The sequence below is a fragment of the Urocitellus parryii genome, chromosome 5 (assembly GCF_045843805.1).
Source record: "Urocitellus parryii isolate mUroPar1 chromosome 5, mUroPar1.hap1, whole genome shotgun sequence".
NCBI classification, from domain to species: Eukaryota; Metazoa; Chordata; class Mammalia; order Rodentia; family Sciuridae; genus Urocitellus; species Urocitellus parryii.
In genome coordinates, this window is record NC_135535.1 from 210,433,263 (window position 1) to 210,448,848 (window position 15,586).

The 15,586-nt window shown below is 53.8% G+C and overlaps 1 protein-coding gene across 1 annotated transcript in view; it reads left to right on the forward strand.

Moving 5' to 3' along the window:
• The first annotated feature begins 3,973 nt into the window (after positions 1-3,973).
• Lrrc27 (leucine rich repeat containing 27) overlaps positions 3,974-15,586 on the forward strand; it is a 29,230-nt gene continuing 17,617 nt past the window's right edge. Inside the window, exons 1-5 of the mRNA XM_026410290.2 lie at positions 3,974-4,055; positions 5,142-5,399; positions 8,233-8,363; positions 12,483-12,541; positions 13,227-13,379. Of these exons, the coding sequence (XP_026266075.1) occupies positions 5,190-5,399; positions 8,233-8,363; positions 12,483-12,541; positions 13,227-13,379 (553 nt within the window). The 5' untranslated portion in view covers positions 3,974-4,055; positions 5,142-5,189. The remainder of the gene's footprint in view (positions 4,056-5,141; positions 5,400-8,232; positions 8,364-12,482; positions 12,542-13,226; positions 13,380-15,586) is intronic.

Below are 15,586 nucleotides of genomic sequence, written 5' to 3' on the forward strand. Positions count from 1 at the left end.
CCCTCCTGAACTGATAACTTTTTCAACTGCTTCATTCTGGTTATGTTTGGACCTTAAATGTCCCCCAGAAGCCTGGGCTGCAGAGTTGGTTCCTAGCCTGTGGTGGGAAGCAGTCAGCCTTTAAGAGGTGGGGCCCGGAGGGAGGAAGTCAGGTCACAGAGGGATCCCTGCAGGGATTTTGGGATCCCCGCAACTTCCTCTCTCCTTTTGCTTCCTTGGCCACGTGGCCCTGCTATGATGTGCTGTCTCAATGCAGGACCATGGGCTGGAGCCTGACTCTGGGAGCCAAATCCATCTTTCCTGCTTTTCAAGTCTGTGTCCCAGTGATGGAAAGCTAAACCAACACTGTTTCATTATCCTTCTGGAACTTTTCTTACCCTTACCATAGACTCCACGGGTCATTTTCCACCTGTCAGCTCCTCCTAGCTTAAATGTGTCTAAGTGCAGACCTGAGTCAGGTCTGGAAACCGGCCAGGGAGGGTGGTCCTGTTGGGCACCCGTGCTGGGTTGCTGGGTTTCCTGTGGTGCAGGTGGGGCAGGGCCTCAGGGTTGGCACAGACTTCTTCCTGCTGTCCCCACAGGTAGGCCCACACTACCATCACAGGCCCTTGCCTCCACTGCCACTGACCAGGGCAACTCCTGGGACAAAAGGAGCTCCTTTCCGAGGGGCAAGGGGACACCAGCTGGAGTGCACAAAATAACTGCTCCTCAGGCTCCATGTTCTGACCCCTCACACTGTGACTGTCAGGTCACACGTGGCAGAAGGCACTCTGCTCATGTGATTAAGCTAAAGATGCTGGGAAGGAAAGAGAGGGCAAAGGAAATGAAGGCACATGGACATGGCACATGGACATGGCACAGGGCGGGGTGAGAGCAGAGCTACACGGTCTGGCCCCAGTCTCCAGGCAGATGGGGACCAAGATCCGGGTGAATGAAGAGCCGCCCTTGGCAAATGAGTTCACTCTTGGGCTCATCAGAAAGATTTGCACAGTGTTAGCACACTCCTGGGAAGCTTCACCCAGGACACAAAGCTGCAGCTCCTTTGGCCTTCGTACTCCGCCCACATCCTGTTTCCTGAAACCACCGGAGTCTGTGCCCAGTCGGAGAGGATGGAAGGACAGACGCCTTTTCACTGGGGTCCTGGCTCTTTCTGAAGGAGGAGACAAGGTGTCCCAGCTGTCCTTCTGTGCCATGTTGGTCACTGTGAGCACAGCAGAGCTGTTTGGGGGGCTTTGACCATCTTCCAAAGAATATTTTCTGAATCTTTGAAACTTATCTAGAGATGCTTATTGTCCTTATGTTCAATTTTCTATAAAGTAGATTGCAAGTTGTTTTTTAATTAGTTGCTCTTTTTTTGATGTAGAAGAGTATTGATTGTTGGGAAAATACCAAGCATGACGACAGTAATTTCCTAAGAGATGTGAAGTGAGAACAGCACGGGTGAGTGAGACCCTTCTTCTCCACGGGGGGCAGCATAAGAAGCCATGCTCAGGGGCCTTCCCAGGGCCCCTCACCCACACAGACAAAAGATAATTGTTAAAAACAAACAAACGAACAAAAACCCCCCCAAACAGCAACACTTCTACCAAAAGTAAACTAGAATCATAAAACAGAGGGAGGCCCAAATACAGGCAAAGGTGCCAGGGACGCGTTCCTCAGGAGGGATGAGATCAAGTGCTCCAGGAGGAGCTGGCAACAACAGTCAGGAACTCTGCTCAAAACCAGGCTGGAAAGGAAGCCAAGAAAAAGCCACCTCTGCGCAGTGGCCTGAGGATCAAGCAGAGAAGGACCTCAGCCGAGCCCAGGGCCAGGGGTGGGGCATGATTCCCTGCAGCCAGGCTGAGCATCCACCTGACCCTGCAGGGCACCTGCAGGAACCCGCACACAGCCGGGAGCACCCAGGAGGGAGACCATGCCAAACCCTGCCTGCCCTGCAGGCCTGCATTCCAGTCGCAGTGCTGAGAGGTAGGTTACAGGGCCAGAGGCCAGCAGATGAAATAGCATAAGGCATCAGAGTTAGGGATGAGTCTGTTCAGGAATCTCATGGTGGATAAAGAAAGAAAACATCAACAAAAATTAAAAAGAGATTACAAAATAAAACCGGAGGAGACAAAATAAAAACAAAAAAGAAAATTAGAACTGCAAAATGAGGTCACAAAAAAACAAAACAAAACCCCAGAACCTCAGTAGATGAAACAAAGCCTGACTGGACACCAGAAGGGATGTTTAGTGGACAGTCCACCCAGAACACACACAGGTAAGCTTGAGCAAGGTGGCTCTGAGACGTGGAGAACACAGAGGCGTCCACCAACTTGAGAATCAAGGTCAGGGTGGATAGACGCCATGAAGGAAGGCCGAGAAGGGGCCAGAACTGAGGGCATGGATTCAGAAGGGTCACATCAAGTACTAAGCAGCATCAAATGAATTTGTACTCAGAAACACTGTAATGAAATTGCAGAACAGGACACAGCAAGGGAAGGCAGATTCCCTGCACAAAAACATCAATTACGTGCAGGGAGCAGCAGCCAGGGACTAATGTCTTAAACGTTCTGATAGACGGTAGCTGTCAACAAGAAACTCTGCACCAGCTAAACAATCACTTAAGAATTAGATCAAAATGAGGTCTTGGTACATTCACAAACTTAGAACCACCCACATCACATGTCAAAAGATGGACCAAAGGTGGCATTGCAACTGGACAAAATGTGAGGACAGAAAATGGCAAAATGTCTCCACCTATAACTAATCATTGATTACAAAATGTCACGTAGTATTCTGTACCATGCCTGTGGGCTCCTTGGTCGACCACCTGGAGCCTGCCCACTTAACTGCAGGAGTCAAATATCTGATAAGTGCCTGTTGGCACAAACTTTGCAAATCTGTAACCAAAATATTCAGGGGTATACAACTGCTAGTATCTCTGCAATGTACATGGGGTGTGGGGAGGAGTGCTGGTAACAGTTGATCAGTCAGTTTGGTAGACACATTCACTGGGTCCCTATGTCCCCAGTTTAGTACTCTCTTGCATGCCAGTGGACATTGTCTCCTGCTCTGCTTTCCATTCCACAAGTGTCCCTTCAGTTCCGAGTGTTTGGATGCTGTGTTACTGTCCTGCAGTCCCGGAATTCCCCTCTGCTTCCTTCCGGCAGGCCAGGATCACCTTTGCTTCCACCACCTTACATACGCTGAACCATTGCCCTGAGCAGTTTGCGCGCTGGTCTCAGTATTTGGGCCACTGGTCAGTCTGTTTTCGGTGACCTTCCTGGGACCTGACCATGTGCTCACACTGCCCTGGGTTTGACACAGAGCATATGAAGAGCTGTAGAACTTACTTAAGATCTCCAGTGATGTTCCCTTCTTCCTGTGTCCAGGACCATCTCGGTGCCATTGGGATCTGACTGGATCAGCAAGTGGCCTCAGAACATCACTGAAGCTGTGGTCACTGGTCTCTTGACAGCCTCGCTCAGTAGTAGAGCCTTCTGACGTCTCTGCCAGTTAGGCGGTTGCTCATGCAGGAAAAGTGACCCCTACAGCCATGCTCGGCCTGATGGAATTACCTTTGTTTTTGTGTGTTCAACCTCCCCAGTTTCCATGGGCGGCGTCCGCAAGGCCTCACCTGCCGTCACAGCAGAAACCCGGCCACCGCCCGCAAAGCTGCCAACGCCTGGGGCTCCTGTGGCTGACCCGCTGGCCCTGGACCCGCCCCACCCTCGCCGCGCTGCCCCCACGCCCTCGCCCTACCTTTCCCTTCAGAGCCCCGCCCCCGCCCACCTCGGCCCCTCCCCCGCCCCATCCTCCTCCCGAGCCCCGCCCCCGCCCACCCCTCCTCCCGAGCCCCGCCCCCGCCCCGCCCCCGCCCTCTCCATCGCCCCTCCCGCCCTGTAGAAGACACGGCGCGCGCAAGCGCAGTATAGCGCCCTCTGCGGCTCGGCGCCCGCAGGCACCCCGTCGCGCGGCGTCTCCAGGGCGACCGCGGGCCCAAGCCGCCTCCATTGTTGGCGGCGCCCCCTACTCTCAGCGGCCGGGCTGCGGGCCTGCAGCAGAAGGGTCCGCAGGTAGGCGGGCGCGAGGCGGGCGGGGCTGCAGGACGGGCGGGGCGGGGCGGAGGCCAGGGGACTCCAGACACAGGCGGGAGAAGGCGGGGCCGTCCGCTGCGGGGCGCGGGGTGTGGCTGCGGGATGTGGGGGGCGGGGCGGCTGCGGGGCGGCTGCGGGGCGGCTGCGGGGCGGCTGCGGGGCGGCTGCGGGGCGGCTGCGGGGCGGCTGCGGGGCGGCTGCGGGGCGGCTGCGGGGCGGCTGCGGGGCGGCTGCGGGGCGTGGTGTGCCTGAGGGGCGGAGCTGCAGGGGTGGTGTATGTGCGGGGCGGGGCTGCGGGGCGGGGCGTGCCTGCGGGGCGGGGCGCGGTGTGCCGATGGGGCGGGGCTGCGAGGCGTGGTGTGCCTGAGGGGCGGAGCTGCGGGGCGTGGTTGCTTGCGGGGCGGGGCTGTGGGAGGTGTGGTGCCTGCGGGGCCGGGCGGGGCTTCTGGGCAGACTTGGGGGGTTGTGCCGGCGGCGTGGCCTTCCGCAGGGGCTTCGGATAAGGCTGCGCCAGGCCCTGGTCTCCTTTCCTGCAGAGACCTCTTGGGCTGGGAACTTGAGACAATTCTCGACCAGGCCAAATGGGGAAAATAGAGGCGGGGCCATCCTGGCATATTTCAGTTGGGGTGTGGACGTTTTCCCTGTGGGGTCTGCAGCGGGCTGAGGCCTGCCCTTCTCTGCTAATCACCAACCACCTACTGTGCAAAGGCCAGGATGTCCTGGGGAGCTCCAGTTTACCTTCATGCAGTCCTGGCTCCCCATTATGTGCGCGCCCTTGGGGCGGCTCCTTCACTGACTGGAACCCCTCCTCCTCCCTAAATGGGAGTGACATGAACACGTATCAGTAACTGCGTCGTCCATTAGATATGCATGTAACACCCATAAGCATTACAGAGTTGATTATCAATGCTGGACAAAGTGGAGCTGTGCCTCGCCGCTGAGATTTGGGTGAGCCACAGTTCTTAAACTTGGTGTTGAGCAAAGGTGGTATTGCTGGACAATTAATTTCACATTCTGTGTCAGTGTGATTGGTTGTTGCTGGGTCTCCCCTGCCTGTGTTTGCAGGTGACTCCAGACCAAGGAGGATGAGCCGTGGCCGCTGGAGGGCTACAGATGGAGGGAAGCTGCACCTGTGGGGCTCCGGCTGGGGCTGCTGAGGATGCAGAGGAGGGTGCTCATGGAGTCAGTGGTTTGCCTGCCTCCCCTTCCAGAGATGTTCATAGGATTATTGAGGGAATCATCTTTTCTCCCTCACCAAGTTTGGACTTGAGTCAAAGTGGTCTGCATCACATGGGAGAGGTCTTCAAAATCCCCAACCTTCAAGTAAGTGGCTGTTCCTTGGGATGTTGTCACACCGGTGCTGTGCAAATAAGTGGAGCACCCAGCCCTGTGCTTGCTTGCTAAGCATCTTGCTGTTTGGAGAATATTCTAGAAAGAGGCAGAGAAGGGTTAATTGGTCTTTCATATGGCTGATCACAACAAAGAGAAATCGAGATATGGGCCATGGCAAGGGCAGTGGTGCATCTGCTCACAAGAGGGAGCCCATCCTGCAGGCCATCACTCTCCACCAAGGCCCCGTGGGGGAGGCAAGCACCCAAACATCTTTGGTCTCTTATTTAAAAAACAAACTCCTCCAAAGACCTGAGCAGTGGAACAGCAGTTCAGCCGGTTTCTCCCACTGCTTTCCCTGTTGCCGATGTGACAGCCATGGCCTTGGTGCTGGGCGCCTCCTGAGGGCAGTGCCTGGGAGTGCTTCCGGAGCACCACCTTCTTAGAGCACAGCCTGGATGCAGACCTTGCTCCCCCCAGCAGTGCCAGCCCGGCTGGAGTCACCGAGGGTCCCTAACTCATTTGACTTCACCTGGAGTCTGGGATTATTGTGAAGACAGTGGGTGGAACATTGTGATGTGAGTTGACATGCCCAGCAGTTTCATGGAAGCTGCACTTTGGCATTTCAGGTGGCGCCTGCACTGCTGAAGCCTGCTTGCCAGTTTGTTTACCTGTTTGCTGCCAGGGCCGGCGCTGCTCTTGCTGTTCTTGATTAGCACTGACCTCTGAGGGCTTTGCCAGCACAGGGACCCACCTCATCCTGTGATGGGCTCCTGTGTGTGTCACTTGTGATGAAGCAGATGTCGAGCCCTGAGGTTCCCACTGACTCTGCCTACAGGAGAGGAGGAAATTCCAAGTCCTTCAGCTTAATAGAGAAGCGTCACAACTGTTTCCCTTTCGTAAGATAGATAATTTTATTGCCATGCCAACAAATCAGTAAGTGAGGTGACCACTCACAGTTGCAGACTCTTAGGGGTTACAGGCCACATTTTGATGCTATAGAGCAATCCTTGGAATTGTAGGTCGCACTTCCAGAGATACTGGTACTCAGGGGACATGTAAAGAATGCTCCACCTTCACACTCCCAGGACCTTGAGGCAGGGAGAGGCCACACACTCTTCCACGCCACCAGCTTCACATGGGGGTAGTGCCTGCATTTCTGGGGGTGCTGGGAAGGAGTCCTCTTACTGGCCTTCAGGAGGACCTGTGGTTTCGGAGCTGAACACTAGAATTGGCTGGTACCAACAGGGCAAGCACAGACTGGAAGGGTTAATACTCTGCTCCAGCAGCTGACCTGGGAGGGTCCTGCATGGAGGCCTGTGTGTACATGCACAGCTGACCTGGAGGCACATACTGTGCACTGATGGCCCCACTGCTTTCCAGAGAGCATGCCAGCTGCCAGCAGGCAGGGACAGGGGTTTTCTAATAGGCATATGATTTTCAATGCATTTATAAGGAGCGTGACTTTTCTAGTCAGTGTCTCGCAGAGGCCTGTAAATGGTTTGGATTTGGGGGCTTGTGGAGCTATGGTATACAAGGAATTGCCTGATTGCCCACTGAGTAGCAGACAGTGTAGTGGTAAAAGGCCCAGGATCACAGGCACTCCCTGACTGGGGCACACCCTGTGAGGTGGGGCCCAGCAGCTATGGCGAGGACACTGGAACACAGAGGTTCCAGAACTTGGTCAAGGCCACACAGCTGATAGGTTTCAAGACCTAACTTTGAGCCCAGCCATCTGGCTTCAAGGTCATGCTCTGAGCATCTGTCTCTGCCTCCTCAGTACACCTAGGTACAGGAGGAGATGGGTGTAATAATGCTAATAGCATGATGTTAAAAATTCCTTTCATCTGGCTATTCTATGATTGTGCAATTAAATACACCTTATTCCCCCCTTGTCCAGAAATATTAAGTAGAAAATTTGAGGAATAAATAACTCATAAGTTTTAATGACTTTTATGAACTGTACAGTATGGCTAGATGGTTCTGTTATTTCTCTCTCTCTTTCTTGTAGTTGTAGATGGACAGATTGCCTTTGTTTTGATTATTCTCATGGGTGCTGAGGATCGAACCAGTGCCTCACACATGCCAGCAAGCGCTCTCACTGGGCCACAGCCCAGCCCTGCTGTTGCTTTGGTTGTGGCCCTCTTACATGCCTCTCCATGAGTCCCACCTTTCCTTAGGTGTGTGTGTATTGGGGGATGCACGCAGCACATATGCAGTACTTTTCCATGGTTTCAGCCTCCCTGTGGATACGTGGGGACAGTTGTGTGTAGGTTGTAGATAGACAAGCAGTCTTGCTGCCACCTGGTCTTATCCATGATGGTGACTTGGATGTTTCTGAGCTGATGGGCCACACTGTTCTGAAATGGCTTCTGAAGGGACTTCTGTGCATCCATCTATCATAAATAGTGCCATAGAAGACCCCTATTTCCAGCAGCTTTCCCTTAGCCATGAACTTGGGTGGATCCCCAGGACCTGCTCATCAAGGGAACAGTTCACTGGGTTACCCAGAGTCATGACGCTGAGTGTGGAGCAGAGGAGGGAGAAAATGGTCTGTGAAGCCCTGGGTGAGTTTGGTGTCAAAAGGTACCTCATTGAGAAGGCAGGTACTTGTCATGGCACACAGAAGTCACTCTCAGCTCTGAAAACAACTCTGGTTTGATTCTGCGTCAGCTGTTTAAATCTATAAGGGTAAAATGTCTTGTTACTTTTTAAGGTGCCACACATGGTCGTTAGTATACTGTCTTTCTGGAAATGCTTTCTTGAATAAACCATGTTTCGAAACTGGGTTGGTTAATGAGACATTTTCTGTTCTTTTCTGTGCAAGCAATTACATCTTCAGAGGAATGCCCTCTGCGTGATTCCTAGAGATTTCTTCCAGCTGCTGCCAAACCTGACTTGGCTCGACCTCCGGTACAACAGAATCAAGGCGCTTCCCTCTGGGATTGGCTCTCACAAGTGAGTCAGAGTTCCTGTTCCCTCTCTTTAGGCTGCATCAGTGCCTGCTTTCCTGGGGTTACTTTAGAATGCAGGTGTTAGATCATTTTAGAGCCAGTCGGAGGTGTGCTGTCCAAATGTGCCACACTCTCCTAGCTGTGACTATGACGGCCTGGAGGCCAGTGTGCAAATCAGAGCTGGGGGTGTAGTAAGGTCTGGGGCGTCACTGAGCTTGGAGCCTACAGGGTTGGATCTGGAGTGTCCCCCAGAGGCTCCTGTGTTGAGGCTTGGTCCCAGGCAGCAATGTCCAGAGGCAGGGCTTTGGGGAGGTAATTGAACCCTACAGGCTGACCTTGTCAGTGGACCAACCCGTTGATGGGGCATAGCTGAAGGGACACTGGGAGGTGGTAGACACTGTAGGAGGTGGGACCTCGTTGCAGGAAGTGGGCCAGTGGGGGTGTCCCTGGGAGAGTGTCTCCTGTCCCCTGCCCCTTCCTCCCTCTCTGCTTCTTGGATGCCAGGAGGGGAGCCCTTTTCTCCGCATGCCCTGCCATCACCACAGGCCTAAGAGCAATGTGCCAGCCGACTGTGGCCCTAAGCCTTTGGAACTGTGAGCCCAAATGCTCCTTTAAGCTGTTCTCCTCGTGTATTCATCCCACAGTGGGGAGCCAGCCCGCAGAACCCATGTTCTCAACTCTGGGATTCATTTAGGGAGAGCTGGGAAGTCCCAGGAGGGGTGAGTGGAGAGGGAGCAGTGGGACTTGGCCTGAGCCACACCATGAGGGGAGGCTGCAGGGACGAGAGTGGAAGCAGAGGGATGGCTGGGAGGCCACTGCAGCCGTCCAGGCCAGAGGCAGCACCTGGCCGCGCTTCGGGTCCCTCCAGGGGAACTGGGCTGCGTGAAATATCCACACAAGAGACAGACTTTTCTCTTTGAGTTCATGTGACAGCTCCTCTGACCTTAAGGGTCCCCAGAAAGAGAGCGAGCGAGCATGTGCTGAACCCTTTATTGAGGAGAAGCCATTCAAATGAGGCAGGGGGTCAGGTTTCAGGGGGTTGAGTCTGGCTTCCTGATGTCTGCTGTCAGCAGGTTGACTGACGTCTAGGAAGGTCATGCTCAAAGGCAGAGCCAGAGAAGGGGACACACAAAGGGCATTTCCAGGGAACATTCTGTCCCAAGCAGGGCAAAGGGGTAACATCACAAAGGAACAGGAGAGGGTGGCTCAATCCATGGGGCGACCGGCCTCCGTCTGAAGGCGTGTCCTCAAACTTCAAGCAGTGTCCAGGTCACTACGAGATGTGGTGAGAGTCAGAGCCTCTCAGGCTCAGGGAAGGAAAATCCGAATCATTCAGACTCGCTCCCCACCAGGAAGAGGGGCGTTCCTACACCATGGTGTCCCCGGTGACTGTGTCATGCAGGCTGCGGTGCAGTGCCAGGGTGAGGCTTTTGGAAGTAGTTTAAGGAGTGCTCTTGCTCCATGTGACCATGAGGAGTGCCCGTCAGTCGCTAGCCCAGTCTGATGACAGGCTAGTACTGAAGCAGGTGGGGACGCCTGGAGCGCTGGGGGGCGTCACGGGTGGACCCAAGAGGAGCCAGCATTTGAGGCAAGGCTGCCCAGCAGCCTCCTGTGCCTCTGGGCTTGTGGCTTCTGCATTTGTGAAGGCTTCCTGCCTCACAGGGCCATCAGCCTCTGTGTTTGGATGAGTGAGTGCTTTTTGTTCATAAATTGTCTTAGCCTCAGCACTCAGTTCGGGTGAGTAATTGCTACTCAAGAGTAAAAATAAACTAAAGCCTATTTCTGCAAGTACACTTCTTCCTAAAATAAGCACACAGAGCTCAGAGTTTGGAATTCTTTGATTTTGCCAGCCAATGCCTGCTGCTTCTTGTTGTTTAGGTACACCTTGTTCTGTGATTTATGACCCATTATATGATTAAGATGGGATCAGTTTGCTGAAGAGCTAAGACATGTCAATTAGAAATCTTGAGTGATCGTAGACCTATTAAAAACCTTAGAATTTCCCTTTCTCAGTGACTTGGACATGTGAGTTTTCTAGCAGAGAGAAATTCTTAAAAAATAGATCCCCAGGCAGACAAGTCCAATTTTCTATGTAGATTTGTATGTTCAATTGAGAATCATTGAAATGAAGTAATCTATGAGTGAAGGTTGAACTGCTAGGACGTAAGGGACTGTGTTACAAGTCAGTCGTTTGTTTACAGTGTGGATGAGAACATTCTGGGGCAATGGTACATGGTAGGGGACTCTCCTGTGCTCTTGGGAAGCATCCCACCTCCCAAGAAGAAGCACTACCGCGAGGGCCGAGCTCCCCGGGGCTTTGGCGCTGGAGAAGAGGAGGCGAGCTGACTCTGTCCTCTGCCATCCTGGGTGTCTGGGGCCCTACTGGGAGAGACAGACGTCTCACAGGGAGAGACACCATCCTTGCTTCCTGGTAGCTGTGTCTGTGTGGTGAGAGTGAAAGGGACCAAAACCCAGCAGCCAAAAGGGCAGCCCTGGGATGGTCCACCTTGAGCACTGCAGGGAAGGATTCCCTCAGCAGTTTATTCCTTAAAAACCCCAATAGTAAGGAAGAACCAAGAGGGTAAAAGAAAACTGTCTAATCCTTCGGTAATCGGATTTTCCTCTGGATTGCAATCAGAAAATTCATTTTCATGACATACTGGCGGGAAGCCTCTGTCTTGTACCTGTGTCTTCGTCAGCTGCAATCTGGCCTCAAAAGATCACAAACATGCTGGCTCCCTCGCTGTGCCCGAGGGTCTGGGGCCCTTCTCAAGGGCACCCTGGGAGAAGACAGGACTCCTGGTCACTGTCCACTGTCACCTGCTGACGCTGGCTTCACCAAGAGACAGTGCAAGAAGACGGTGCAAGCCCTGCCCTGCTTGGCCTCCTGGGCTGACCTGTGGCCCCGTTGGCCCTCCCTGCAGCAGCTCAGGCGGTGCTGAGCCAGGAGCACGGGCAGCAGGCAGCACCAGCCCCTACTGGTGGCAGCACCTGCCCCAAAAGAAGCTTGGGCCACGCTTCTGTGTGCAATGACCCTGGCTGGTAGAAGGCTGCATGGCTCCAGTGGCTCCAGCTGGACAGTGCGGACCTGGCTGGGGTGCAAGTTGGTGCAGTCCACAGTGGCAGCTCTCCTTCCCCACACAGCTTCTCAGACCACCCCACATGGCAGAGTTGGCCACACTCACTTCCCCTACGTGAGGCAGTACCTGGGGGGGGGGCCTGTCTGAGTCTCATTTGCCTTGGGGGGTGAAAAAGTTCACCCACATCACAGCTGACCAAGATCTCAACGTCTTGAGTACGCAGTTGCACAGGTGGACAGATGATACAGTCCTCAGAAGTAGATGTGAAAAATGAGCAGAAGAAGAAGTGCAAAATAAAGTTTAATGTAAAATACTGATTTTTTCCATCATGATTCAGTCAGTGAATTTTAGAGGGCACCTTTTGTATACCCCGTCTGTCTATGGCACATTTTGTCTTAATGCATGAGCTGTTAATAGGCACTACGGAGAGAAGGCACACATCTAGAAGTCCCCTCTGGCCGTGCCTGCCTTGAGACTTCCCAGAAGCCTGGTGTGTGACTGCCTCTGATGGCGTAGGTGTGTCCTGCACAGCTGGGTCTCCAAACACTGCTGAAACTCCTTCCGGAGCCCAGGAAGCACCTGGACTGCTCACAGCGTGCCATGGGTTGGGGTCAAGGCGCAGTCCCGATGGGAAGAGGTGGAAAGCCTAGCGCAGGGCTTCTTGGCTGGCGGGTTTGCCCCAGAAGACTGTTGGCAGTGTCCAGAGACAGTGGGGCTGTCACAGCTGGAGGGAACCACACAGCATCTCTAGGGGGAGGCCCAGGATGCTGCTGAGTGCCCACGGTGCCCGGGCAGCACCCACAGTGCCCAGGCAGCACCCACGGTGGAGAGTGGCCTGGCCCCAGGTACAGGTGGTGCCGGGGCAGAGCCTTACGCTGACTGGGGCTGCCAGTGGCAGGTCAGTGCTGGAATCGGGGTTGGGATCTATGTTGCACTTACTTCTGAAAGAGAAGGAAAATGAAGAGATTTGACGGTATATTTTAGGTGTGGTCATTTTTAATTTTCTGCTTTTTAATTTTTAATTTTACTTTTTTGCTTTAAAGGCATTTGAAAACTTTGCTTTTAGAAAGAAATCCTATCAAAGTGTTACCCGTGGAGCTGGGTAAGTGTTAGAACAATAAAACAACAGATGATTTTAAATGCTGCTCTTTTGGGTTGCTGGAGCCTGTGGATGCACACAGCAGATAGGGCTGGAGGGTGGGTAAGGTAGTATTTCCTTTGTTTTGGTATCAGGGATTGAACCCACAGGTGCTTAACCATTGAGTCATATCCCCCTCCCCCCAGCCCATTTTATGTTTTATTTTGAGACAGGGTCTCGCTAAGTTGCAGAGGATGGCTTTGAACTCACGACCCTCCTGCCTCAGCCTTCCAAGTGGCTGGGATTACAGGCGTGCGCCACCATGCCCAGCTGTCATGGCTGCTTTGAAGTCTGTCTGCTGGACCCAGCATCTGGGACTGCCCACAGGCAGTTCTGGGTGACTGCCCACTCCCCGAGGGCAGGACACATTTCCCCACCTCTGTGGGTCTGGTGCAGCTTTTATGCAGCAAATGGGTGTTGCGAGTGGTGCATGCAGGTGGCTTTTGCTGCTATTGTTTCATGTAGCCTGTTCTCAATCTGTGGATTGTGCTTTCCTGCAGCTTTTAAAGAGCAAGCTCAGCTGTCCTCCTCTGCTCTGACCCCAATACCAACTAGAGTCGTTTTAAAGGCAAGACCAGCTGCTTTGATCTCGTCTGTGTCCCCGCAGCAGCGTCTTGCAGAGCACTGACGTTTCTCTCCTCCATTGCAGGGAACGTGGCCACGCTGAAGGCACTGAACTTAAGACACTGCCCTCTGGAATTCCCTCCTCAGCTCATCGTGCAGAAAGGAGTGGTGGCCATCCTGACCTTCCTGCGGATCTGTGCAGTGGAGCACTCCTTCCCCAGAGAGTCAGCTGCTTCAGGTTTGTGGGACGATGGCTGGGGATGCAACTGATGACATCGTGCATGGACTGGGGGTCAAGCTTTTCTAGGCCAGGGTGGAGCTCGTTCCTCTCTTCTTGATGTCCTCCTGAAGATCTGGGCAGCTGCTGTCCTCTGAGGGTCCCAAGAGGACCAGCCACACCACCTCGCTTGGCCTGTGCTCGAGGATCCACGTCCCCAGGGTGCATCACAGAGCCTGTCTGGAGGTCACTGTGGGAACTTAACGAAGCCAGCAGGGAGCAGAGGCTCAGGAGGCCCGTGCTCCGTGCTCCATTAGAAGACCAAAGTAAGCCTGCAGGTACAGGAGAGGAGCAGAGGGGCCCTGCCAGCGTGTTGGTCTTGTCAGCTCTGCAGCAGGCCCTTGCTCAGCTACTCCACCTTGTCAGCACATGACCGGAAGATGTTTTCAGGGCTCACAATCTCATCTGATCTCAAATGGTCTTGTAGTTACTTACACTTAGAAAAAGTAAAGTGAAATAGAGATGAAGGAGAATCACCATGAAGCTCACCAAAACAGTAAACATTCTGAAACATTGACTTCACCGTGGTTAAAGTTGGACTAAGTCATATACTCTATACGTAGGAACGTGTGCATTTTTAATGATTAGCCAAGAAAGCCACATAGATAATGTAAATTGCATATGTAAACAGTTGGCCTGTGGCAGTGACACGTGAGCTTGCACTTGTGGCCCAGGTGGCATGTACTTGGTAACAGCTTCCAGTGATCCCAAGCCCACAGCCGAGCTCCTGAACTCCTTGGAGGTGCCCTGGGTAAGGAGACTTGCTTCTGGGCCTGTTGGGAGTTGCCTCCAGGCACGGCCACTGTGACTCTCCTGGGGTCTTCAGCCGGTGGGAGTTCTCCAGGGAAGAGGCTGCAGGGCTTTGAAACAACAGAGGAGGAAGAAAAGCCTCTCTCCTTGGTGTGCTCATTGCACTTTATAAACAGAGACTTCCGGAGGGCTGTGGTTTTTGGTTTTCGTTTCTTGTTTGCTTATGTTTGGGGTTTTTTGGCCATTGTGATAAGCTTTCCAGATGCCTTCTAGGGGCTCCTGCAGTGAGCCCCTGCCTACAGCACCCTGTGCAGAGTGGTCTGCTGATGGGCTCAGAGGAGCTGGGCTTGGACTTGGCAGAGACAAGAGGAGCCTGGGGAGAGAGGAAAGAGTAAGAGCTTCATTCTCCTGATGGACTGTAGCATCCAGAAGCTGGTAGAAAAGCCTGGTCCAAGATGACCAGGCCTGTGCTTAATGCATCTGTCCTCGATCCATCGCAGATGGCCCGGATGCCTCACTTCAGAGTGTTGGTCATACACACTGTGCGATGTCTAGGTTGAATCCTCGGAAGCAGCTCCAAGATCTGGATGCTCGAGCCAGTGGCTGGCTTGGAGGCGAACCCGGGAAACACTGGTGGAGGGCAGTGTACCATGAGCCAGAGGGCCGAGAGCAGCTGGTGAGGACACCAGGTGCCAATCAGAAGACCCCCAGGAATGTCTGCATAGGAAGACTCACAGAGTGGTGGTGCCAAGCCCAGGAAGCACTGCACCCTGGTGCCCTTAGCTCCGGAGATGGTGTATGCTCTCCAGGCCTGCCATCCTGTGTGAGAGGCATGTGCAGTGGCATCAAAAGCTGCCACGAATCTTGTGACATGGACTGGGAAAGGCAGATAGCCATTGTGATGCTAGAGACAGGTTGGTTGGGGACAGTGAAAATGGCACCCAGTGGAGGAGTACACACACATTGACCAAGCTCCAGCTGGCATCTCCTCCAGGAGGGAGTGCCCTAGCAGAGCGGCTGGCGTCTCCTCCAGCCGAGAAAGCAGCCAGCTTTTGATCATGTGTGGAGGTCAAGGGTGGGCTGTAATGCAGGAGTGTTTCTCACTGGCCCGATACCCTGGCCTTCAAGAGTGGGCAGTCAGCTTACCCTGGGAACTGCTGGAGTCTCTGCTGGCACTGCCATGCTGCACGGCACCTGACCTTGGCATGGTTTGGGCTGCATAGCTGCTGAGAGCATGTGGGTGGTGTACTCTTAGCAGGCAGCAGGTCACAGGCCCATAAGTGTCCTTTGGGTTGTCCCCAACAGTCTCGTTCGGTAGGCTGGCTCCTTCTGGGGTACATGGCAAAAGCGCCTGGCTTTTATGATGCTGATGGGTTGTGGGGCATGGGAAGAATGAACAGGATGCCCCCAGTGGGGAA